The sequence below is a fragment of the Leptodactylus fuscus genome, chromosome 11, assembly GCF_031893055.1.
Source record: "Leptodactylus fuscus isolate aLepFus1 chromosome 11, aLepFus1.hap2, whole genome shotgun sequence".
Classification (NCBI taxonomy): Eukaryota; Metazoa; Chordata; class Amphibia; order Anura; family Leptodactylidae; genus Leptodactylus; species Leptodactylus fuscus.
In genome coordinates this window covers 10495899-10523191 of record NC_134275.1, presented here as the reverse complement: position 1 = coordinate 10523191, position 27293 = coordinate 10495899, and the positions used below count along the sequence as shown (strand labels likewise).

The 27293-nt window shown below is 47.3% G+C and overlaps 1 protein-coding gene and 1 long non-coding RNA gene across 2 annotated transcripts in view; one reads left to right on the top strand and one right to left on the bottom strand.

The window, feature by feature from the left end:
* FIBCD1 (fibrinogen C domain containing 1) overlaps window positions 1–23459 on the bottom strand; it is a 35207-nt gene extending 11748 nt beyond the window's left edge. Inside the window, exons 1-3 of the mRNA XM_075260743.1 lie at window positions 23389–23459; window positions 22250–22327; window positions 450–917 (exon numbers count right to left, since the gene is read on the bottom strand). Of these exons, the coding sequence (XP_075116844.1) occupies window positions 450–917; window positions 22250–22321 (540 nt within the window). The 5' untranslated portion in view covers window positions 22322–22327; window positions 23389–23459. The remainder of the gene's footprint in view (window positions 1–449; window positions 918–22249; window positions 22328–23388) is intronic.
* On the top strand, window positions 22021–24720 carry LOC142185363 (uncharacterized). The gene is made up of 3 exons (XR_012711866.1): window positions 22021–22095; window positions 23890–23952; window positions 24508–24720. It is a non-coding gene; the product is annotated as an uncharacterized LOC142185363 (long non-coding RNA).
* The last annotated feature ends 2573 nt before the right edge of the window (window positions 24721–27293 follow it).

The following is a 27293-nucleotide window of genomic DNA, read 5'->3' as shown; positions in this document are numbered from 1 at the left end:
CTGTTAGTACAATAAACCTCATTTCAATCCTGAAATATTACTGTGTCCATCAGTTATTAGATATATCAAACTGAAATGGCTGCTGCAAACACCAAAATATTTAGAACTAAAAATGATTAAGATCAATAGGGGTGCCCAAACTTTTTCATAGGACTGTAGAAGTGAAAACTTTTTGTGAGTTTATCAGAACAGATGATATGATATGACTAAGAACTGAATGCGAGGCAAGGTCGGCCACACCCAGACGTATCCTAACCGGGCCACACTTCTTTTATCTGGAAAGTTGGGTTACAGCTTCCAATAGAGTTGTCACCCCACTTTCCTTGTGTCCTGAAGGGCATATCTGTATAGTTAAGCAACAGTACTGTGGACGGTGTAGGAAACTGGGTGACAACCCTTAAAGGGTCTGTGGGTGGCCATATTGTTACCACCTGCTAATGGGGCATTACCTGTATGAGTCTCCCCTGCTCGCTCTGCAGCGCCCCCAGCTCAGATACCAGTCCGTTCTGCCCTTTCCGCAGGCTCTCCCAGTCTGCTCGCTGCCGGGATACCTGCGATACCATCTGTGACACTTGGTCGGCCAGTCCCGCCAGCAGTGCCCGCTCCTTGCCCACTGCAGCTTTTATCTCTGCGTCGTGGTTGGCCAGTGCGGACATCACAGAGGACTGTAAGCCATCCAGGCGTGGCAATGGGTCGGGGCAATTGGGGTCGATGAATATATTGATGTGGGAGCTATCTGCCCTCTCAATGGTGACCAGCGCATTGGGGTCTTCCATGTTGGTGGTGATGACTGGCGGGGGCTCGGTGGACGGGGCGTGGTAATGGTTCATGAACAGAACCGCTCCGGTGACGGTGACAGCCAGCAGGACGGCCACGGACAGTAACACGGTGCACAGAATGTAACCACAGCTGGTCCTCTGCAAGAGAAAGAGAACAGCTTAGTCATACTCTAGTCACATCCAAAGCTGCAGTCACAATCCTGCTGATCAATACTGAGAATCAGTCAACGACGTAGCTGAGCACTCCCATAATGCACTAGAGCAGGCACTGAACCAGCAGGAAGAGGGAACACATATGCAATGGTCACATGAGGCCGGATCTGCAGGGGCGGTCCCTAAGAAGACACAGGAATTTCGTTTGGTCAATGTCTGTAACTTAGGGGCGAAGAGCCCGGGGTCAGAAAATGTCTGCACTACTGCTAGTGTATGACCTGCATTAGAAGATTATTTGCCCCCAGCATCAAGGAGGAGGGTCGGACTCTGACTACCTGCGGTGGAGCCCAATGGAGGGAGGGGGAGAGCTGTAACCCTGAGGTCATGTGACAATTCTGCCTTGTCACATTGTTTCAAGATGTTGCTGATGTCATCGGAGTGCGGGATCTGCTGCCATCTGATAGGCTGCTCAGCCATATGATCACGGAGTGCGGCGGCGGCGGCAGAGGGCGCTATCTGCAGGTCTCCCACGTGACGCTCAGACAGGAGGCGCTCTCTCCTCTGTCTTAATATTTCGCGTGCGTACCATACGACCGCAGGCGCTGCGATTCTGCTCTGATTTTTATGAGTTTTTCTCTGTTCCAAAATTGAGCGGATTCTGCTGAGCGGCACAATAATGCGATCTGCGGGGACTCGCCGCCAAGGAACGCTGTGCCCTGAAGTTACAACAACTTATAAAGCATTAAGTATGTGCCCCCGGGGAGGCCGCACCAGACGAGATCCCGGAACGTATTAATAGTTATCGCTGCGTTCTATTCCGAGCTGTCACCCAGGATTTCATTATTTATCTCTTCTTCTGTCTCTCTATCAGGGGAGGGGTCTCGGCGCGGCGGGTGATGAGAATATTATCAGTTTGGAGGGCTGTGACACAGAACGGACATCACGTGGCGGCATGGTCGCTGAGTTATGGACAGCTGGTGTAATGCGCGCCATTTTGAATCTGCCCCAGGAAACGGCGCGAACCTGTAACTTCTATGTAATAGGTTTACAAACGGCGCACGTGACAGAGCAGAGATTGTCGGCGGCCCCTCCCTCGCTCCGTAGTCAGCGACACCTCCACAATTCTCTGTGTTGTCACCCACCAACAGGGGTGCTGGTTGCAAGGCAACTGTCCAAAGTGAAGCGTCGCCTAGTCAGCGCAGTGTTTGTGAAATGGTTCAGTAATAGGACTGATGATGTCATCGTTCAGTAATAGGACTGATGATGTCATCGTTCAGTAATAGGACTGATGATGTCATCGTTCTGTGCAGTGATCGGGGGTCCGGAGCGACAGAGAGGCCTCAAGCCGGGAGATATGTGTGAGGCAGGGGTCGTCCGGGGGCTGAATTAATTATGGGGTCTGGTCTTAATTTGGATTTGGAGATTTTACTCTGAGGTCCAAATTAAATCTGCAGTTTAAGGGTCTTGTCCTGGGTCCGGTCTTGGGTCTGATTTAGGGGTGTGGTCTTGCGTCTGATTTTGGGGGTCTGGTCTTGCGTCCAGTCTTGGGTCTGATTTAGGGGTTGGGTCTGGTTTTGGGGTCTGGTCTTGGGTTTGATTTTGGGGGTCTGGTCTTGCGTCCAGTCTTGGGTCTGATTTAGGGGTTGGGTCTGGTTTTGGGGTCTGGTTTGGGACCTGGATTATTTTTGGGTTCCAAAGACTGTATTAGTAGTTTGGGGTCTGACTTAATGATTTATACAGATTTTTTAATTTTATTTGGGGTTCCTAAAGAGACTTTGTTTTCTTAGGGGTTCCCCAATACCAGAAAGCAGCAGACCCTGCCCTACAATATGATGCTTAAAGGGGAGCTCCACATTGATTCCTGTTCCTCCTACTTTAGGCTTTCATCATCTCCATGATTTGAGGACATTTACTTTGGGGGTTCCATGCCGTCTTTGATCACCTCTCCGAAATCTCCCCCAAACTCTCTGACAACCACATACATGGCGGGTTGTCAGGGCCCCGCCCTCTAGAACTCTGCTCTGTGGCATCCATATGGGAGAAGTCACTTTTCTAGGGATGAATAGTTCCTTGAGGAAGCGAGAGACATCTGAGACTCGGCGGGAGGTTTTGTGTTTTGGAGGATCTGTCCCCGCGGGGTTCTCCTGGAGAAGTTGGAGCTGTCAGATGGGAGGGTGGGGGCTTGTTTCCTAAAAACAAAAACATGGCTGGCGTAGGGGTTGTGCAGGCGCCATATGTCTCCATGTGACATGTTTCATTAGTCGGGGAGTTGTCACCGCCTGCTGCTGAGCTGTCAGTGCTGCCGTCTCTTCATCCGATATCGTTACCTTCCCGCTACATAACAAATCTACATGCGGCCGCTGATGTCTCTGCGCAAATCCCCTCCCCTCCCCCATCTATCCTTCCAGACGTCTGCGGCTGACAGGAGGAACTCAATCTATAGATCCGACTGATAAGAGATACGGTGTATCCAAAGAATCTGACCGGACGGTATATTGAGCAGAGCGCTATCCTGATACATAAGGACGGTCACATGATCACCACGATTCCTCCCAGTTGTCACAGCCCCCCATAATAAAAACTGGTAATAAGGAATGACTGGACCGCGGCAAATCTAAGAAATCCGGAAAACTGGAGAGTTCTGGAGACAACCAAAGAATTGAATGAAAAAGTGGAGTCTGTGTGGAGTTACCCTTTAAGACTGAACAGAGAATAAATGGGGGAGGGGAGGCCAAAAATATAAAAAAATTATAGCAAAAACTTTCCTGTACCCTTAAATGTCCGCCTGTCATTATCCTGTACCCCGAGTATCAGCCTGTCATTATCCTGTACCCCGAGTGTCAGCCTGTCATTGTCCTGTACCCTGAGTATCAGCCTGTCACTATCCTGTACCCCGAGTGTCAGCCTGTCATTACTCTGTACCCCAAGTATCAGCCTGTCACTATCCTGTACCCCGAGTGTCAGCCTGTCATTATCCTGTACCCCGAGTGTCATCCTGTCATTATCCTGTACCCCGAGTGTCAGCCTGTCATTATCCTGTACCCCGAGTGTCAGCCTGTCATTATCCTGTACCCCGAGTATCAGCCTGTCATTACTCTGTACCCCAAGTATCAGCCTGTCACTATCCTGTACCCCCAGTATCAGCCTGTCATTATCCTGTACCCCCAGTGTCAGCCTGTCATTATCCTGTACCCCGAGTATCAGCCTGTCATTACTCTGTACCCCAAGTATCAGCCTGTCACTATCCTGTACCCCCAGTATCAGCCTGTCATTATCCTGTACCCCGAGTGTCAGCCTGTCATTATCCTGTACCCCGAGTATCCGCCTGTCATTATCCTGTACCCCCAGTGTCAGCCTGTCATTATCCCGTACCCCGAGTATCAGCCTGTCATTATCCTGTACCCCAAGTGTCTGCTTGTCATTATCCTGTACCCCCAGTGTCAGCCTGTCATTATCCCGTACCCCAAGTATCAGCCTATCATTATCCTGCACCCCCAGTATCAGCCTGTCATTATCCTGTACCCCCAGTATCAGCCTGTCATTATCCTGTACCCCCAGTATCAGCCTGTCATTACCCTGTACCCCGAGTGTCAGCCTGTCATTATCCTGTACCCCGAGTGTCAGCCTGTCATTATACTGTACCCCGAGTGTCAGCCTGTCATTATCCCGTACCCCGAGTGTCAGCCTGTCATTCTCCAGTACTCAGTGTCATTATCTTGTGGTCTTCTACTTTCCACACTTGCCTCCATTTTCTTTTTGCCTTTATTACCCTGGGTGCCCCTGCAGCGGTCTCTATTTTGGGGTGCAGTGACGTCTCCATCACTTCCCTCCGTCTTCTGTGGCTTTGATGCTTCCTCTCTCTCTCTCTCTCTGCAGTGATGTAATTACTATAATGAAGAGATGGGATTTCATTACTGGAGTGGTTTGTTTTTCACCATCCCCAGTAATCTACTGACACCTGCAGCTCCATTATATCATGTACAGAACATGGTGGAGGAACCGATCGACCAGACAAACCTCATCCTGGAGTCAGCGAGAGCCCCCATAACAACATCTAACTGAGGACTCCTGAGGATGGTGTGTCTGCAAGTGATAACAAGGCACTGCTCTCTGTTATCAGCCATGTCAGGAGAGGAGAGGCCGACTGTAGGACAGGGGAATACAATCTATTACTATCTGTTATCAGCCATGTCAGGAGAGGAGAGGCCGACTGTAGGAGAGGGGAATACAATCTATTACTATCTGTTATCAGCCATGTCGGGAGAGGAGAGGCCGACTGTAGGACAGGGGAATACAATCTATTACTATCTGTTATCAGTCATGTCAGGAGAGGCCGACTGTAGGACAGGGGAATACAATCTATTACTATCTGTTATCAGCCATGACAGGAGAGGAGAGGCCGACTGTAGGACAGGAGAATACAATCTATTACTATCTGTTATCAGCCATGTCAGGAGAGGAGAGGCCGACTGTAGGACAGGAGAATACAATCTATTACTATCTGTTATCAGCCATGTCAGGAGAGGAGAGGCGGACTGTAGGCTGACTATTCTACTCTCTGGGGTGGGGGTTTAGTGGGCCTAGGATGTTGTGCGGCTATTTTCACCGGCAGGGTTAATGCGGTAGAATTGCTGATGTTGTTGTGTTGGTGACTGACAGCCGGCGGTATAATACAACAAATTATTATGGACGGATACACAAGGAAATGACCGCGCTGCACAGGGGAGAGGAGAACACCTACCGGGGGATAAGTGACCTTGTGCAAATCACTGCGTCCTGACAACCTCCATCTTTACAGATCGCGCTCCCAGCTGACTCATACATTTACTTATATTATTCTTAAAGGGACAGACGCCTATTTATTACAATGGGGCCGATGCTCCTCAGGCAGGGGCACAATTATGTCGTACTAAAAAAAAACCAAAAACGCAGCAGAGTCTGACGTGCGCCATAGTTGTCGTGGGCATCACTGTGATAGATGTAGTAAATCTGCTTCAGTGCAGTGAGGGTTTTGCAGCACCCTGGCTTATGGTCACCATGTTGTCACCTGCTGATGCAGCACTCCGCACTTATACATATACATGGCCACCATTAATATGTCTGATGTATCGTCCGCTGCCCGTGGACATAATACACCCATCATCCGGCTGACAGCCATCCTTCCTGACTCCTTATTACTGTGTCTGTTCTGCTCGGCTGAGCGCCATGTCTGGGTGGGGGGAGATAAGTGGCCGTCAGACGTCTCCAGCGTCGCTTATCTCAATGGAAACCGAAGAGCCCTGCAAGGGCAAAGTCTGCAGATGGTGAACGTATCCCATAGACGATACAGGTAACTGTTCTGTCTGCACCTGGTAAAGCTGGGTGACGGCCCCTGAAGAAAGCGGAAATAAGACATCACCCAGCTTTCCCAGATCTAACCAAGATGGAGACGGTTTTTAAGGGTTACAGGTGTTAGTCAGCGGCACAATGGGGTGAAATGAGAAACCGCCGCACTGGGAATACACAAAACCGCCATCGACTCCTGGCGTCAGCAACTTCCAAATCACTTGAGTGAATGAGAATTAATCACAACGCAAAATATCGGTGACGTGCGAACGGCGGCTCGCGTAATGAGATGCAAATGAGGAGAGTACCGAAAAGATAGGCGCAACCCTTAAAGAGCAACTCCGTCCGAAATACCAGACACCCCCGCCCTCCGGGGGGAGAGTCATCATCAAATCTAAAAGAAAACCTGTCGTTGTTGGCCATAGCAAGCAATGTGTGTGCTGTGACTGGTAGCTATGGACAAAAATGACAGGTTTTCTTTTAGATGTGGTGACTGTGCAGTGTGTGGCGGTGTTAAGTGGGCGCTGCCAGGTACTATGAGGTCTGGTGTACAATATACTTCCAATGTATGGTGCTATTATGTGGGTGTTGTGTGGCGGTGTATACAGGTGCTATATGGTGTTATTATGTAGTTACTCTGAAGGAATATTACACTTCCCACACAAGGTGCTATTATGTACTATAGGATAATAATATGTGTGCACTGTATGGCGCTATTATCTGTATAGTAATATTATCAATACGGCTCATGACGCCATCGTGTCCCCTCCCCCAACATATAATGGAAAAATTGTATAAATAATATGGAGAGTCTGATATCAAAAACAGAGGCAAAAATATATTGCCAACACCGCAATAGCGTATACAGGAGGCTGGAGGTGCAATACAGCAGTCCCATGTAACACCAAAGATAATGTAGTAGATGTCACCTGGAGTCCTATGTAACACCAAAGATAATGTAGTAGATGTCATCGGCAGTCCTATGTAACACCACAGATACCACAGTGATAACTCTCTATATACAGGTAATGTAGTAGATGTGACCGGCAGTCCTATGTAACACACAGATAACACAGTGATAACTCTCTATATACAGGTAATGTAGTAGATGTGACCGGCAGTCCTATGTAACACCACAGATAACACAGTGATAACTCTCTATATACAGGTAATGTAGTAGATGTCACCAGCAGTCCTATGTAACACCACAGATAACACAGTGATAACTCTCTGAGTACAGGTAATGTAGTAGATGTTACCAGCAGTCCTATGTAACACCACAGATAACACAGTGATAACTCTCTATATACAGGTAATGTAGTAGATGTGACCGGCAGTCCTATGTAACACCACAGATAACACAGTGATAACTCTCTATATACAGGTAATGTAGTAGATGTCACCAGCAGTCCTATGTAACACCACAGATAACACAGTGATAACTCTCTGAGTACAGGTAATGTAGTAGATGTCACCAGCAGTCCTATGTAACACCGCAGATAACACAGTGATAACTCTCTATATACAGGTAATGTAGTAGATGTCACCAGCAGTCCTATGTAACACCACAGATAACACACTGATAACTCTCTATGTATACAGGTAATGTAGTAGATGTCACCAGCAGTCCTATGTAACACCACAGATAACACAGTGATAACTCTCTATATATACAGGTAATGTAGTAGATGTCACCAGCAGTCCTATGTAACACCACAGATAACACAGTGATAACTCTCTATATACAGGTAATGTAGTAGATGTCACCGGCAGTCCTATGTAACACCACAGATAACACAGTGATAACTCTCTATATACAGGTAATGTAGTAGATGTCACCGGCAGTCCTATGTAACACCACAGATAACACAGTGATAACTCTCTATGTATACAGGTAATGTAGTAGATGTCACCAGCAGTCCTATGTAACACCACAGACAACACAGTGATAACTCTCTGAATACAGGTAATGTAGTAGATGTCACCGGCAGTCCTATGTAACACCACAGATAACACAGTGATAACTCTCTGAGTACAGGTAATGTAGTCGATGTCACCGGCAGTCCTATGTAACACCACAGATAACACACTGATAACTCTCTATATACAGGTAATGTAGTCGATGTCACCGGCAGTCCTATGTAACACCACAGACAACACAGTGATAACTCTCTGAGTACAGGTAATGTAGTCGATGTCACCGGCAGTCCTATGTAACAACACAGATAACACACTGATAACTCTGTATATACAGGTAGTGTAGTAGATGGCACCGGCAGTCCTATGTAACACCACAGATAACACAGTGATAACTCTCTGAGTACAGGTAATGTAGTAGATGTTACCAGCAGTCCTATGTAACACACAGATAACACATACAGAGGACATGTCATGCTGTGGATTATCTGCAGTCCTATGTAACACTGTCCCATACTGTAGCGCAGTGCTGTTACGTTCGGCTCTTATACTATATTCGCTCCCTGTGACTTTCTTCTTGCTTTGCTGCCATATAGAGAGTGTTGCGGGTGATTCGGGGGGCGCTGGAGCAGGGAGAGGAGATGATGGAGCGTGGCGCATTGTCACTGAGCGCCATCCATCTGTCTGCTCCGTATATGTGACCCGTCCCCTGTGCCTGCACCAATCAGCCCCTCCCCCTCGGGCTGGCGCTGTGTGGGTTAATCCCGAAAACCAGCAGAGTACTCGGAGGCGGCAATAAGGGTTAAACATTCCTTGACAGTGGCACAGCCATCCTTATACTCCATCCTGCCAGCCGGAGACACTCGCTGATGCCAGAGCCTCCATATTGGCCCATATGGCCCGAATTCTATTATTCTGTGTATTCTGCCTCCCCATAGTTGTGTCCCTAGAATATGAGAAGAAGGTATAACAGTACCATACTGCGCATGTAATAGTGCACTGCAGTGCAAACATAATACTGCCATACAGTGCAAACATAATACCACCATCCAGTGTCTACATAATACTGCCATATAAAGGTAATATAATAACCCTATCTGTCCCCACGTAACGCTACAGCCCCCACGTAACGCTACAGCCCCCACGTAACGCTACAGCCCCCACGTATCGCTACAGCCCCCACGTAACGCTACAGCCCTCACGTATCGCTACAGCCCTCACGTATCGCTACAGCCCCCACGTAACGCTACAGCCCCCACGTAACGCTACAGCCCCCACGTAACGCTACAGCCCCCACGTATCGCTACAGCCCCCACGTAACGCTACAGCCCTCACGTATCGCTACAGCCCCCACGTAACGCTACAGCCCCCACGTAACGCTACAGCCCCCACGTAACGCTACAGCCCCCACGTAACGCTACAGCCCCCACGTAACGCTACAGCCCCCACGTATCGCTACAGCCCCCACGTAACGCTACAGCCCTCACGTATCGCTACAGCCCTCACGTATCGCTACAGTCCCCACGTAACGCTACAGCCCCCACGTAACGCTACAGCCCCCACGTAACGCTACAGCCCTCACGTATCGCTACAGTCCCCACGTAACGCTACAGCCCCCACGTAACGCTACAGCCCCCACGTATCGCTACAGCCCCCACGTATCGCTACAGCCCTCACGTATCGCTACAGCCCTCACGTATCGCTACAGCCCCCACGTATCGCTACAGCCCTCACGTATCGCTACAGCCCTCACGTATCGCTACAGCCCTCACGTATCGCTACAGCCCTCACGTATCGCTACAGTCCCCACGTAACGCTACAGTCCCCACGTATCGCTACAGCCCCCACGTAACGCTACAGCCCCCACGTATCGCTACAGTCCCCACGTAACGCTACAGCCCCCACGTAACGCTACAGCCCCCACGTAACGCTACAGCCCTCACGTATCGCTACAGTCCCCACGTAACGCTACAGCCCCCACGTAACGCTACAGCCCCCACGTATCGCTACAGCCCCCACGTATCGCTACAGCCCTCACGTATCGCTACAGTCCCCACGTAACGCTACAGCCCCCACGTATCGCTACAGCCCCCACGTATCGCTACCACACAGTGCCCACCTTACATTACCATATAAGTATGGAATTTATTTCTCTATATCAGGGTGGTGCGGTTGCAGTTGGACACATCACGGTGAGGATTGGCTTTAGTAAATGTCAGAAGCTTTTAGCGCTGCAGGCGCGGGTTGGCATTGAGGGGGTTAAGGTGGCCCCCCGCTGCTCCTGACACCGCCATCACGCCACTCCCCAAGACTATTAGGCAGCACATGCTGGGCAGAGCTGTTATTACAGGAGCCGGACGATCAGCCAAGCAACAGGAAAAGCATCAGGCGCCCAAGTGGAGGATAATACACCGCCAAACCTGACAAGGCGGCTGTCATCGCCGGGCGGGGGAGGAGGACGACAGTGCCAGACAGCGGCCTGTGTGCTCTGCACCGTTAAGAAGACGTTCACCTTCATCTCCACCGCCACACCGTTCTTCTGTGACATTGAAATCTGAGGATGAGAAAAGTCACATAATGGAGGTGCCTGAAACCTCGCGCCTCAATAGTATCTGTATGTATATGCTGCAATATACAACATTATACCTGTATGGCAGTGCCCGGCTGTGGTGTATAACATTATACCTGTATGGCAGTGCCCGGCTGCGGCGTATAACATTATACCTGTATGGCAGTGCCCGGCTGCGGCATATAACATTATACCTGTATGGTAGAACTATTTCAGGTCACTATAGAGACATCTTGTATCTTGAGCCTCCTATATATATCTATAATGGCCAGGCTGTGGTATATAAATAACTTTATAACTGTATGGCAGAACTACTTCAGGTCTCTGTATATAGACCTCGGCGGTGCAGTGGGCAGGGTGGGTGGGATCGGCTGGACCAGTCTGAGTGCCGCCATATCACACACCACCAATAATGACAAGGACTGCGGTCACATGACCCCCGGTAACGTTACTCCTGTAGTCATCACATGAGCCGGGGTCCCTTCTTTGCATTTTCTGGTGTCTTGTCTAGGTATAAAAGGTGAATTGCGGCATCAAACGCTCCGGGAGAGAACTTCAGACGTGGCGGAGAGGATGGATCAGATCTGTAAGATGAGAGGACATCTTTGTTCCTACCCTTGACATCAAATAGATGGGAGAAGATAGAGGAGTGTAATTATGTGCATGTAGGATGGCGGGATCCGAGCACGCCGCAGCTTTAAGATGGATTCACGCCTCCTTTCATGGTTCCTTCTCTCCTGTCTGATCAAGGATCTGGGAAATATATACCGATAATGGCCAAATAATGGTGCCATACAACTACAACCATACAGTGCGTATATAATACCGCCATACACTACTGGTATAATGTAAAATACATCTGTAGGAGTGGGACTAGTGAGGAGCTAAAGGTGTCTGGGTCACAGCCGGAGGAAGTCGTCATGGTGGTCTGGGCCGGAGAGAGGAGAACGTGGAACGAGAAGTGTCATAATGTGTAGACAGTGAAGACGAGGGTGGAGGGCGCCCCTGAAAGCTACCCATATATCAAAGCAACCCCAGATAACCTGATGCTGCCCAAAGTCGGAACGTGCAGAGCTCGAGGGGTCCAGACAGCAGGACCCAGAGCAATGGTGGCAGCAACGCCTGGAGGGGGGGGAGCAAGGAGCCTTGTGGTGTAGACGCCATCTTGAGAGAAGAGTGCACATGCAGACGATGCTGCAGATTCACACGTTGTGTATGGGGTGGGACCACCCAAAAATATTCCAGGAAAGGGGTCCATTTATAAATTTGACATGACGCCCTGCTTACTGGCCGTACCCAGAGAGGACCACTCGGAGCGCCCCGACCTTCTCCCTTACTAATCCTCTGTACAGAATACATTGTCGTAGAATGTTCCAGAAAGACACGTGTGGACGGTGCTGACACCAGGCCTCGGATTGTTCCAGTATAATGGCTGTAATGAGCGCCTGCCAAAGTATATAGTGTGAGCACAGCGGAGATGGAGAGATGGCACAGGTCAATGCCAGGCGGCAGCCGCCCAGCCCTCGGATACATCAGTCACAGCTCAATAAGCGGTTTACCTAGAGTGGCGGAATCTCCTGACCCCGGGAATTAGAAAACTCCAGACAATGAGCAGAAGATGGCGAATCCGGCACCTTATAAGAGGCGCATTGTTCTGGTGACAAGCGGCAATCTTACATGACAAAAGTGAGAGAAGGCGAGAAAAGACGAGGGCGACGCTGATCCGGGGTCTCAGCTCCTCCACTTTTATCTCTCAGATTTCCTGATCTACACAAAAGAAACATTTACAGAGAAAGTAACAAAATGAAGGGAAAAAGGAACAATGTATCAAAGTATCCTTCATGTATCCGATCACAGGAGAACATCATCTATCTATACATCCATCTATCTCCTATCTATCTCATATCTATCTATCTATCTATCTATCAATCTACCCATCTATCTATCTATCTATCTATCTCCTATCTATCTATCTATCTATCTATCTATCTCCTATCTATCTATCTATCTATTTATCTATCTATCTCCTATCTATCTATCTATCTATCTATCTATCAATCTACCCATCTATCTATCTCCTATCTATCTATCTATCTATCTATCTCCTATCTATCTATCTATCTATCTATCTCCTATCTATCTATCTATCTATCTATCTATCTATCTATCTATCTCCTATCTATCTATCTATCTATTTATTTATCTATCTATCTCCTATCTATCTATCTATCTATCTATCTATCTATCTATCTATCTATCTCCTATCTATCTATCTATCTATCTATCTATCTCCTATCTATCTATCATCTACCTATCTATTTATTTATCTATCTATCTCCTATCTATCTATCTATCTATCTATTTATCTATCTATCTATCTATCATCTACCCATCTATCTATCTATCTATCTATCTATCTATCTATCTCCTATCATCTATCTATCTATCTATCTATCTATCTATCTATCTATCTATCTATCTATCTCTCTATCAATCTACCCATCTATCTATCTATCAATCTACCCATCTATCTATCTATCTATCTATCTATCTATCTATCTATCTAGCTATCATCTATCTATCTATCTATCTATCTCCTATCTATCTATCTATCTATCTATCTATCTATCTATCTCCTATCTATCTATCTATCTATCTATCTATCTATCTCCTATCTATCTATCTATCTATCTATCTATCTATCTATCTATCTATCTATCTATCTCCTATCTATCTATCTATCTCCTATCTATCTATCTCCTATCTATCTATCTATCTATTTATCTATCTCCTATCTATCTATTTATCTATCTATCATCTACCCATCTATCTATCTATCTATCTACCTACCTACCTATCTCCTATCTATCTATCTATCTATCTATCTATCTATCTATCTATCTCCTATTTATCTATCTATCAATCTATCATCTACCCATCTATCTATCTATCTATCTATCTATCTATCTCCTATCTATCTATCTATCTATCTCCTATCTATCTATCTATCTATCTATCTATCTATCTATCTATCTCCTATCTATCTATTTATCTATCTATCATCTACCCATCTATCTATCTATCTATCTATCTATCTATCTACCTATCTCCTATCTATCTATCTATCTATCTATCTATCTATCTCCTATCTATCTATCTATCTATCTCCTATCTATCTATCTCCTATCTATCTATCTATCTATCTATCTATCTATCTATCTATCTATCATCTACCCATCTATCTATCTCCTACCCATCTATCTATCTCCTATCTATCTATCTATCTATCTATCTCCTATCTATCTATCTATCTATCTATCTATCTATCTATCTATCTCTTTATAGATCTATCTATTTATCTCATATCTTCTATCTTGTGGATATAACGCTATCGCAGCCTCACTAATGGCTTTAGTTGTGGCTTATTCCCTTGATATCATTTCTATCCGGAGTCACTGAGTGGTCGCTGCGGAGGACGTGGTATTAAGTGGTTATCTTGGGGGAGGAATCCCCTCCTGCGGCGCACCCCCCGGACTCTCTGTAAAGCTGCCTTTTATTAACAGTCAAGACCTCAAATCCTGACTTGATTGTCCGTAAAAGCTCCAGAATGGAAGAAAACGTGCGGTATAATATGCAACACCACCGCAAATACCACCGGAGATAGGAGAAGACTGTGCTAAGAAAGAGGATTCTGGGGACTGATAGGGGAATAATGGATGAGAGGCTGACAATCGAGGGGTGAACCCTAATGTAATGGAGGCTGAGATGTAGAATGTTCTGGAAATATCACAGAGAGTGACACTCATAGAGAAAGAGCGATAGAAAGAAATCCAAACTGGAATCTGCAGAAAATCGAGACAGAAAACGTCCCCAAATAAATGTGTCCCCCCCAAATCACTGATCAGGTTCTGATGCCATAGGGAATGGGCCTGTCATTATCCTGTACCCCCAATGTCAGCCTGTCATTATCCCGTACCCCGAGTGTCAGCCTGTCATTATCCCGTACCCCGAGTGTCAGCCTGTCATTATCCTGTACCCCGAGTGTCAGCCTGTCATTATCCTGTACCCCCAGTGTCAGCCTGTCATTATCCTGTACCCCCAGTGTCAGCCTGTCATTATGCTGTACCCCAAGTTTCAGCCTGTCATTATACTGTACCCCCAGTATCAGCCTGTCATTAACCTGTACCCCAAGTGTCAGCCTGTCATTATCCTGTACCCCGAGTATCAGCCTGTCATTATCCTGTACCCCGAGTATCAGCCTGTCATTACCCTGTACCCCGAGTGTCAGCCTGTCATTATCCTGTACCCCGAGTATCAGCCTGTCATTACCCTGTACCCCAAGTATCAGCCTGTCATTACCCTGTACCCCGAGTGTCAGCCTGTCATTACCCTGTACCCCGAGTGTCAGCCTGTCATTACCCTGTACCCAGAGTGCCAGCCTGTCATTATCCTGTACCCAGAGTGCCAGCCTGTCATTATCTTGTACCCCAAGTTTCAGCCTGTCATTATCCTGTACCCCGAGTGTCAGCCTGTCATTACCCTGTACCCAGAGTGCCAGCCTGTCATTATGCTGTACCCCAAGTTTCAGCCTGTCATTATCCTGTACCCCGAGTATCAGCCTGTCATTATCCTGTACCCCCGAGTGTCAGCCTGTCATTATCCTGTACCCTGAGTGTCAGATTTTCATTACCCTGTACCCCAAGTATCAGCCTGTCATTATCCTGTACCCCAAGTATCAGCCTGTCATTACCCTGTACCCCGAGTATCAGCCTGTCATTATCCTGTACCCCAAGTATCAGCCTGTCATTCCCCTGTACCCCAAGTTTCAGCCTGTCATTATCCTGTACCCCGAGTGTCAGCCTGTCATTATCCTGTACCCCGAGTGTCAGCCTGTCATTATCCCGTACCCCGAGTGTCAGCCTGTCATTACCCTGTACCCCGAGTGTCAGCCTGTCATTATCCTGTACCCCGAGTATCAGCCTGTCATTACCCTGTACCCCAAGTATCAGCCTGTCATTATCCTGTACCCCGAGTGTCAGCCTGTCATTATCCTGTACCCCAAGTATCAGCCTGTCATTATCCTGCACCCCGAGTATCAGCCTGTCATTACCCTGTACCCCGAGTGTCAGCCTGTCATTATCCTGTACCCCGAGTATCAGCCTGTCATTACCCTGTACCCCAAGTATCAGCCTGTCATTATCCTGTACCCCGAGTATCAGCCTGTCATTATCCTGTACCCCAAGTTTCAGCCTGTCATTATCCTGTACCCCGAGTGTCAGCCTGTCATTATCCTGTACCGCGAGTGTCAGCCTGTCATTATCCCGTACCCCGAGTGTCAGCCTGTCATTATCCTGTACCCCGAGTGTCAGCCTGTCATTATCCTGTACCCTGAGTGTCAGATTTTCATTACCCTGTACCCCAAGTATCAGCCTGTCATTATCCTGTACCCCAAGTATCAGCCTGTCATTACCCTGTACCCCGAGTATCAGCCTGTCATTACCCTGTACCCCAAGTGTCAGCCTGTCATTACCCTGTACCCCAAGTGTCAGCCTGTCATTATCCTGTACCCCGAGTGTCAGCCTGTCATTATCCTGTACCCCGAGTCGTCTTCTCCTTGGACCGCTGTGCCATGTTACCCCGTTCAGGGTCGGCTTTGCTTCTCATCGCTCTTCTTGTTTCTTCTGATAAAAATTCATTTTTTGCCCAAAAACACAAAATGTCTAACCACTTTGGCGCTGAATCTTTTAACCTGCCCAGGAAATATCCCCCATAAATCCCTCCTTCCTTACAATATTCGGGGGGAGGGGACATTTACACTTTGCTACAAACTTGTTTGGATTTTCTGTCTCATCCTCAGAACCTGAATTGCGTCGGGCGCTGCAGAACAGAAGATTGAGCCTGGTCCTGTAAGCCGGAGCAAATCCCCCGAAAGTCATTCCCAGCAGAGGAGGACGGGACGGCGGCTGCACTGAGGGGATACGGTCACCAGATTTTAGAACACAGAGGTTGTTATGGATACAGAGCGGGAATGAACAATGGAGTTAGCACCTTGGGAGGGGTTAATTTTTATGGCTGCCCCCATGATATGACAACCACTGTCAGTCCATTAACCCTGTACATGACGCTGGAGAGGATTTGGACGGGGGGGCAGTGAAAGGCTGGAACAGGCAATGGAGGTTGTCGTGTCATTATTGCTCCCATGTTCTGTGCTCATGAACATGACAAGGTAATGATGCCGAGCGATGATGACTCCAGTGACTCACCAGATGCGGCTGCCGGGGGGGGGGGGGAACGTCTCCACGTGACCCCCGACTGTTACCTGCAGCACCTCTGATTACAGGTGGACAATTCCCCCCCAATCCTACAACCCTTCACTCCCCGGCTGGCCATTCAGTTTCTTTGTATCTGCATATTGTGATGAATCAAATGGTCCGTAAACAGAACAGATCCATCAGACGAGGATCAGACAGGAAGCCCGGACAGCCGATCCTCTCCTCCGCCCCTGCACATGACCTATCGGAAAAAGGATTGACCTCTGCTCCAGCTCAATAGCCAGCTCTGCTCCTCCATATAGTCCGCTCCTAGAACTGGAGGCAAGAGACAATTCCTATACTGCGAGGTAATCTGAGGAGCTCATCAGCAAGAAGGAAAACAAAACATTCTGCACTGAGACCACATGGTGGAGGGATTCAGAGCCCCTCAGCAGGTAACCCTACAGGTGCCGCCTCAGAATCAGCTGCCATGGCCGGTATATGGCGTGTATGCTGCAGTTTTAGCGGTTTTCCCCTTGCAGGCTCCATCTCTGATCCTTAGTTCTCCCTGCTCTGGTGGTCAGACACTAGATGATATGATGTCTCCCATAGGCAGGACATGGACAGAGCAGGATATTCTGCTCCATAACTCTCTCCAAGTCACTCAGCAGCAGCATAAAAGACACTATAGAGACAACTGGGTAATATCAATGACAATAAAGCACTTGGGGTGAGAGAGAAGCTTACTATTATCTCTTCCTTCCCTCTCAATAGACTCACATGGACATATGTAATCTGATATTGACAGTCTGTCTTGGGAAACCAAGATGGATTCAGCAGAAAGGAAAATCAAGAGAGGAGCCTAATAAGTGGAGATTAAGGCGTTTTTCTCTGATGGGACGAATTACACAATTTCTTATATTCACTTGTACTATTGATGGAAGCCTGACCTCTCTATAGTGTCCTGTATGTTGCTGCTGTGCTCCACGGTGGGGTATCTATAACCTTCTTCTGCTCCTTATGGTAACTTTACAGCCCTTCACTGCCAGAAAGGCTAGAACCTTCTCCAGAACCACTTGCAAATCCCAATGGAAAAGTCTAGGACATTCAGCACAGAGATCAGCTAATGGCACCTTCTGCACTGAACCCCTCTACATACAGGCTGCAGAGGAACTAACAGTGTGAGAAGCCGAAAGCTACGAGGCAGAGAAAACAACAAAGTAGAAATCTAGAGCCCTCCACTTAGATCTGCTCGGCACAAAAGTGTCAGAAAACCAACTATAATCACCGCTAGAACTGTAAAGGCAACCTGACAGCACATCATAGTGTATTGATCTAGAACCATCTACACGGCTTCCTGGTTAAAGTACCCGGACTGCCTGCACACAGCACCTGGTAGAAGTACCTGGACTCCCTGCACACAGCACCTGGTAGAAGTACCTGGACTCCCTGCACACAGCACCTGGTAGAAGTACCTGGACTCCCTGCACGCAGCACCTGGTAGAAGTACCTGGACTCCCTGCACACAGCACCTGGTAGAAGTACATGGACTCCCTGCACACAGCACCTGGTATAAGTACATGGACTCCCTGCACACAGCACCTGGTATAAGTACATGGACTGCCTGCACATGGCTCCCTGGAAGAAGTATCTGGACTGCCTGCACACAGCTCCCTGGTAGGAGTAGCTGAACTATCTGCACACAGCACCTGGTTTTAATACATGGATGCCCTGCACACAGTTCTTTGGTAGAAGTATCTGGACTGCCTGCACACAGCACCTGGTGTTAGTACATGGACTGTCTGGACACAGCTCCCTTGTAGAAGTACCTGGACGGCCAGCACACAGCACTTGGTGTTAGTACATAGACTCCCTGCACATGGCTCCCTGGAAGAAGTACCTGGACTGCCTGTACACCGCACCTGGTAGAAGTATCTGGACTGCCTGCACACAGCACCTGGTATAAGTACATGGACTGCCTGCACATGGCTCCCTGGAAGAAGTAGCTGGACTGCCTGCACACGGATCCCTGGTGGAAGTACCTGGACTGCCTGCACATAGCACCTGGTGTTAGTACATGGACTCCCTGAACAGAGCACCTGGTTTTAGAACATAGACTCCCAGCACATGGCTCCCTGGTAGAAGTACATGGACTTCGTGCACACAGCACCTGGCTTCCTTGCACACGGCTCCCTGGTGTTAGTACCTGGACATCCTGCACACGGCTCCCTGGTAGGAGTACCTGGACTGCCTGCACACGGCTCCCTGGTAGGAGTACCTGGACTGCCTGCACACTGTTACCTGGTAGGAGTACCTGGACTGCCTGCACCAGCTCCCTGGTAGGAGTAGCTGGACTGCCTACACACAGATCCCTGGTAGGAGTCGCTGGACTGCCTACACACTGTTACCTGGTAGGAGTACCTGGACTGCCTGCACACAGCTCCCTGGTAGGAGTACCTGGACTGCCTACACACTGTTACCTGGTAGGAGTACCTGGACTGCCTGCACACAGCTCCCTGGTAGGAGTACCTGGACTGCCTGCACACTGTTACCTGGTAGACAGACGGCTCTCTGGCAGGAGTACCTGGACTATCTGCACACAGCACCTGGTTTTAATACCTGGATGCCCTGCACACAGCTCTTCAGTAGAAGTATCTGGACTGCCTGCACACAGCACCTGGTGTTGGTACTTGGGACTTCCCTCACACAGCTCCCTTGTAGAAGTACCTGGACTCTCTGCACACAGAACTCCAAGGTAGAAGTACCTGCATTCCCCGCACTAGGCTCCTACCGTATCCTCTTCACATGACACTCTAAGCTGGTGATGCTCAAGCTCTTCCCCCAAGAAGAGAAGAAACCCCACAAGTGTTGTGGAACTTACAAGAACATTTCCAGGTCTGTGCTCTAGAACAGAATTTATGACCAGGTGACCTAATTCTGGAGAGGCAGAGCCTAAACTCAATTGCATGAAAGAAGCAGACAACTGCATTAAAATATAAGTAACACCCCCAGGATAATGACCACACCTCCTGGATAATGGCCACACCTCCTGGATAATGACCACACCTCCTGGATAATGGCCACACCTCCTGGATAATGGCCACACCTCCTGGATAATGGCCACACCTCCTGGATAATGGCCACACCTCCTGGATAATGGCCACACCTCCTGGATAATGGCCACACCTCCTGGATAATGACCACACCTCCTGGATAATGGCCACACCTCCTGGATAATGGCCACACCTCCTGGATAATGGCCACACCTTCTGAATATTGGTCAGGCCCTGCTACAACCAGAACCCTATCCACGGTTATTGAGAATTCACACCCTAACATGCCTCATGGGGGCGATGTCAGCCTTATGCTCCTCCCCCGAGGAATTAGCTCAGAATATAGTAATCAAATGGACTGTAACAATAGGAGGAGCCTAACTGAGTCCCGCCCCATAGATATACGCACAATGTATACTGCCTGCCATCTTCTTGTGTTTACCAGGATGGGCGACATTACATATAACTTGCAGTATTTGGCGCCGTTAAAGAGGAATCGTCTTATTAGGACAGAAGGCTGTACGAGAAATGGCGAATATTAATAGGTTTGACCAAAGTACAAACATGGCGGCTGTCAGTCATCTCCGCACAGCGCAGTTAACCCTTCAGTGGTTTATTCCCACACTGAACAAGACGTACTGATGTAGCAGAGGTGGAACTGTTTCTAGGTACTGGTAATGTACTAAATGTCACCGGCAGTCCTATGTAACACCGCAGATAACACAGTGATAACTCTCTATATACAGGTAATGTAGTAAATGTCACCGGCAGTCCTATGTAACACCCCAGATAACACAGTGATAACTCTCTATATACAGGTGATGTAGTAAATGTCACCGGCAGTCCTATGTAACACCCCAGATAACACAGTGATAACTCTCTATATACAGGTGATGTAGTAGATGTGACTGGCAGTCCTATGTAACACCCCAGATAACACAGTGATAACTCTCTATATACAGGTAATGTACTAAATGTCACCGGCAGTCCTATGTAACACCGCAGATAACACAGTGATAACTCTCTATATACAGGTAATGTAGTAAATGTCACCGGCAGTCCTATGTAACACCCCAGATAACACAGTGATAACTCTCTATATACAGGTGATGTAGTAGATGTGACCGGCAGTCCTATGTAACACCCCAGATAACACAGTGATAACTCTCTATATACAGGTGATGTAGTAGATGTCACCGGCAGTCCTATGTAACACCACAGATAACACAGTGATAACTCTCTGAGTACAGGGAATGTAGTAGATGTGACCGGCAGTCCTATGTAACACCACAGATAACACAGTGATAACTCTCTGAGTACAGCTAATGTAGTAGATGTCACCGGCAGTCCCATGTAACACCACAGATAACACAGTGATAACTCTCTATATACAGGTAATGTAGTAGATGTCACCGGCAGTCCTATGTAAGGCCATAGATAACACAGTGATAACTCTCTATATACAGGTAATGTAGTAGATGTCACCAGCAGTCCTATGTAACACACAGATAACACAGTGATAACTCTCTATATACAGGTGATGTAGTAGATGTGACCGGCAGTCCTATGTAACACCACAGATAACAAAGTGATAACTATTTGAGTACAGGTAATGTAGTAGATGTCACCGGCAGTCCTATGTAACACCACAGATAACACAGTGATAACTCTCTGAGTTCAGGTAATGTAGTAGATGTCACCGGCAGTCCTATGTAAGGCCATAGATAACACAGTGATAACTCTCTGAGTACAGGTAATGTAGTAGATGTCACCAGCAGTCCTATGTAACACACAGATAACACAGTGATAACTCTCTATATACAGGTAATGTAGTAGATGTCACCGGCAGTCCTATGTAACGCCACAGATAACACAGTGATAACTCTCTATATACAGGTAATGTAGTAGATGTCACCGGCAGTCCTATGTAAGGCCATAGATAACACAGTGATAACTCTGTATATACAGGTAATGTAGTAGATATCACCTGCAGTCCTATGTAACACCACAGATAACACAGTGATATCTCTCTGAGTACAGGTAATGTAGTAGATGTCACCAGCAGTCCTATGTAACACCACAGATAACACAGTGATATCTCTCTGAGTACAGGTAATGTAGTAGATGTCACCGGCAGTCCTATGTAAGGCCATAGATAATACATCACAATATGACTATATCAGCTCTGCTACATTGTCTTACCTGTGACTTCTCCTGCACCGCGTCCTCCATTTGTGAGGATCCTCCGATATTTTTCCACCGGTCACTTCCCATGGTCGGCTGTCAGTGCAGAGAGTCGGGGTTAGTAATCGCACTATTACTCCCAGCATCCACTATTACAAGTGACACATTTCAAGCAATCCAATCCCTGTGTTATAGGACCCGGCCCAGAGGCAGACACAGCTCTGCTACACATATATCAGCTGGTGACAGCAGCCGGGATGTAGCAGGGCTGAGATGGTGACATGCAGCAGATCTGGGTTTGTTATCTGCTCAGCTATTTTGTATAACATGACCTGTGCTCAGGTATATTCTGGCTCTACACTGCACAACTTCAACTCTGCTACATCCTCCGCCCGCTCTCCCTAGCACTTGATATGTGGAAATCAATAGAAATAAGAGAAGTGACAGCCGAGAGCGGGCAACACTGCAGAGAGGGCACCGACACTACATCTCACACTGGGCACCCCGCAGCCGCCACTCACTGTATACTGTGTGTATATATGTATATACTGAGGGTGCGGGATAGATCATAACAAGAGCAGGAAAAAGATATAGATAGATAGATAGATAGATAGATAGATAGATAGATAGATAGATAGATGGATAGATAGATAGATAGAAGGATAGATAGATAGATAGATAGATAGATAGATAGATAGATAGGAGATAGATAGATAAGAGATAGATAGATAGATAGATAGATAGATAGATAGATAGATAGGAGATAGATAGATAGATAGATAGATAGATAGATAGATAGATAGATAGATAGATAGATAGATATTACCTCTCCTGTAGTTCTCTCCTCACACAAGGTTTCGGTCACTATTACCCCTCTCCTGCACAGTCTGTATTGGGCTCTAGTATCCGCTGGGACCTTCCATCCAGGACAGTCCCCCCCCCTCCTCCTCTCTGGTGGTCTGCTCCCCAGTGACCCCCCCCCCCCCCCCTCTCTCCGGTTCTCTCCGCCGCCGTCTCCTCATATCTCATCTCCTTTCCCGCGAATTCTCCTGACCGAGTGACACCACCGAGTACCGAGGCAGGTCCGGCGGAAAGAGCCGGGGGGACCTCCGGGTACAGACCCAGGGCCGGGGCACCGAACAGGCGGCAGCACTTACCTCAGAGCAGCCAGAAGAGCCGAGATGTGTCCTCCATGAGCGCAGCCCCGGCACTGTGCACACACTGCGGCTTACACCGGCTGGGGGCAGTACTGAGAGCGACAGCAGAGGAGAGACCTGCCAATGAGACCGCACCACAGCCGGCACATGTAGCGGAGCCGGGAGGGGATTAACCCTGCACAGCCCGACCGAGGAGGAACCAGCGGCAGTCCCATGTAAGAGCCATACTACACTGACTACATAGTCATAGCGGTAGTCCCATGTAAGAGCCATACTACACTGACTACATAGTCATAGCGGCAGTCCCATGTAAGAGCCATACTACACTGACTACATAGTCATAGCGGCAGTCCCATGTAAGAGCCATACTACACTGACTACATAGTCATAGCGGCAGTCCTGTGTAACACCTGAGTATAGGTAATGTAGTAGATGTCACCGGCAGTCCTATGTAACACCACAGATAACACAGTGATAACTCTCTCTATACAGGTAATGTAGTAGATGTCACCTGCAGTCCTATGTAACACCACAGATAACACAGTGATAACTCTCTATATACAGGTAATGTAGTAGATGTCACCGGCAGTCCTATGTAACACCACAGATAACACAGTGAGAACTCTCTATATACAGGTAATGTAGTAGATGTCACCGGCAGTCCTATGTAACACCACAGATAACACACAGTGATATCTCTTTGAGTACAGGTAATGTAGTAGATGTCACCGGCAGTCCTATGTAACACCACAGACAATGTAGTAGATGTCACCAGCAGTCCTATGTAACACCACAGATATCACAGTGATGACTATTTGAGTACAGGTAATGTAGTAGATGTCACCGGCAGTCCTATGTAACACCACAGATAACACACAGTGATAACTATTTGAGTACAGGTAATGTAGTAGATGTCACCGGCAGTCCTATGTAACACCACAGATAACACACAGTGACAACTATTTCAGTACAGGTAATGTAGTAGATGTCACCGGCAGTCCCATGTAACACCACAGATAACACAGTGATAGCTCACTGAGTACAGGTAATGTAGTAGATGTCACTGGCAGTCCTATGTAACACCACAGATAACACACAGTGATATCTCTCTGAGTACAGGTAATGTAGTAGATGTCACCAGCAGTCCTATGTAACACCACAGATAATGTAGTAGATGTCACCGGCAGTCCTATGTAACACCACAGATAACACAGTGATAGCTATTTGAGTACAGATAATGTAGTAGATGTCACCGGCAGTCCTATGTAACAGATAACACAGTGATATCTCTCTGAGTATAGGTAATGTAGTAGATGTCACCGGCAGTCCCATGTAACACCACAGATAACACAGTGATAACTCTCTATATACAGGCAATGTAGTAGATGTCACCAGCAGTCCTATGTAACACCACAGATAACACACAGTGATAACTATTTGAGTACAGGTAATGTAGTAGATGTCACCGGCAGTCCCATGTAACACCACAGATAACACAGTGATAACTCTCTAAGGACAGGTAATGTAGCAGATGTCACCTGCAGTCCTATGTAACACCACAGACAATGTAGTAGATGTCACCTGCAGTCCTATGTAACACCACAGATATCACAGTGATGACTATTTGAGTACAGGTAATGTAGTAGATGTCACCGGCAGTCCCATGTAACACCACAGATAACAAGGTGATAACTCTCTGAGGACAGGTAATGTAGCAGATGTCACCGGCAGTCCTATGTAACACCGCAGACAATGTAGTAGATGTCACCGGCAGTCCTATGTAACACCACAGATAACACAGTGATAACTCTCTATATACAGGTAATGTAGTAGATGTCACCTGCAGTCCTATGTAACACCACAGATAATGTAGTAGATGTCACCGGCAGTCCTATGTAACACCACAGATAACACACAGTGATAACTATTTGAGTACAGGTAATGTAGTAGATGTCACCTGCAGTCCTATGTAACACCACAGACAATGTAGTAGATGTCACCGGCAGTCCTATGTAACACCACAGATAACACAGTGATAACTCTCTATATACAGACAATGTAGTAGATGTCACCGGCAGTCCCATGTAACACCACAGATAACACAGTGATAGCTCACTGAGTACAGGTAATGTAGTAGATATCACCGGCAGTCCTATGTAACACCACAGACAATGTAGTAGATGTCACCGGCAGTCCCATGTAACACCACAGATAACACAGTGATAACTCTCTAAGGACAGGTAATGTAGCAGATGTCAACGGCAGTCCTATGTAACACCACAGATAACACACAGTGATAACTATTTGAGTACAGGTAATGTAGTAGATGTCACCTGCAGTCCTATGTAACACCACAGACAATGTAGTAGATGTCACCGGCAGTCCTATGTAACACCACAGATAACACAGTGATAACTCTCTATATACAGGTAATGTAGTAGATGTCACCTGCAGTCCTATGTAACACCACAGATAATGTAGTAGATGTCACCGGCAGTCCTATGTAACACCACAGATAACACACAGTGATAACTATTTGAGTACAGGTAATGTAGTAGATGTCACCTGCAGTCCTATGTAACACCACAGACAATGTAGTAGATGTCACCGGCAGTCCTATGTAACACCACAGATAACACAGTGATAACTCTCTATATACAGACAATGTAGTAGATGTCACCGGCAGTCCCATGTAACACCACAGATAACACAGTGATAGCTCACTGAGTACAGGTAATGTAGTAGATATCACCGGCAGTCCTATGTAACACCACAGACAATGTAGTAGATGTCACCAGCAGTCCTATGTAACACCACAGATATCACAGTGATGACTATTTGAGTACAGATAATGTAGTAGATATCACCGGCAGTCCTATGTAACACCACAGACAATGTAGTAGATGTCACCAGCAGTCCTATGTAACACCACAGATATCACAGTGATGACTATTTGAGTACAGGTAATGTAGTAGATGTCACCGGCAGTCCTATGTAACACCACAGATAACACAATGATAACTCTCTATATACAGGTAATGTAGTAGATGTCACCAGCAGTCCCATGTAACACCACAGATAACACAGTGATAACTCTCTATATACAGGTAATGTAGTAGATGTCACCAGCAGTCCCATGTAACACCACAGATAACACACAGTGATAACTATTTGAGTACAGGTAATGTAGTAGATGTCACCGGCAGTCCTATGTAACACCACAGATAACACACAGTGATAACTATTTGAGTACAGGTAATGTAGTAGATGTCACCGGCAGTCCTATGTAACACCACAGACAATGTAGTAGATGTCACCGGCAGTCCCATGTAACACCACAGATAACACACAGTGATATCTCTCTGAGTACAGGTAATGTAGTAGATGTCACCGGCAGTCCTATGTAACTAGTTATGTTGCTGTTCTGTTTCAGGTCTGTTATATCTTGCTGATGGCGCCATCATCTGGCTGCAGTACCCCGTTTCCCGCGTCGCTCCCTCATCATGTACAGACGCTCGGTGTTTGGTCCAAACCAGGCAAATATTTGTTTTTTCGATTGTGAGGAGATGAAGGAGAGAAACGAAGATTTGTGAAGTGAGAGCCGCAGCCAGCAGAGGTAGCCGCCATTTATATAACTAATGTACACTGTAGGTGCTCCCATCATCTCTGACCCCAGGAGCTGACACTCTAATCTCTATATCACACAATGTATCACTCCCATCATCTCTGACCCCAGGAGCTGACACTCTAATCTCTGTATCACACACAATGTATCACTCCCATCATCTCTGACCCCAGGAGCTGACACTCTAATCTCTATATCACACAATGTATCACTCCCATCATCTCTGACCCCAGGAGCTGACACTCTAATCTCTATATCACACAATGTATCACTCCCATCA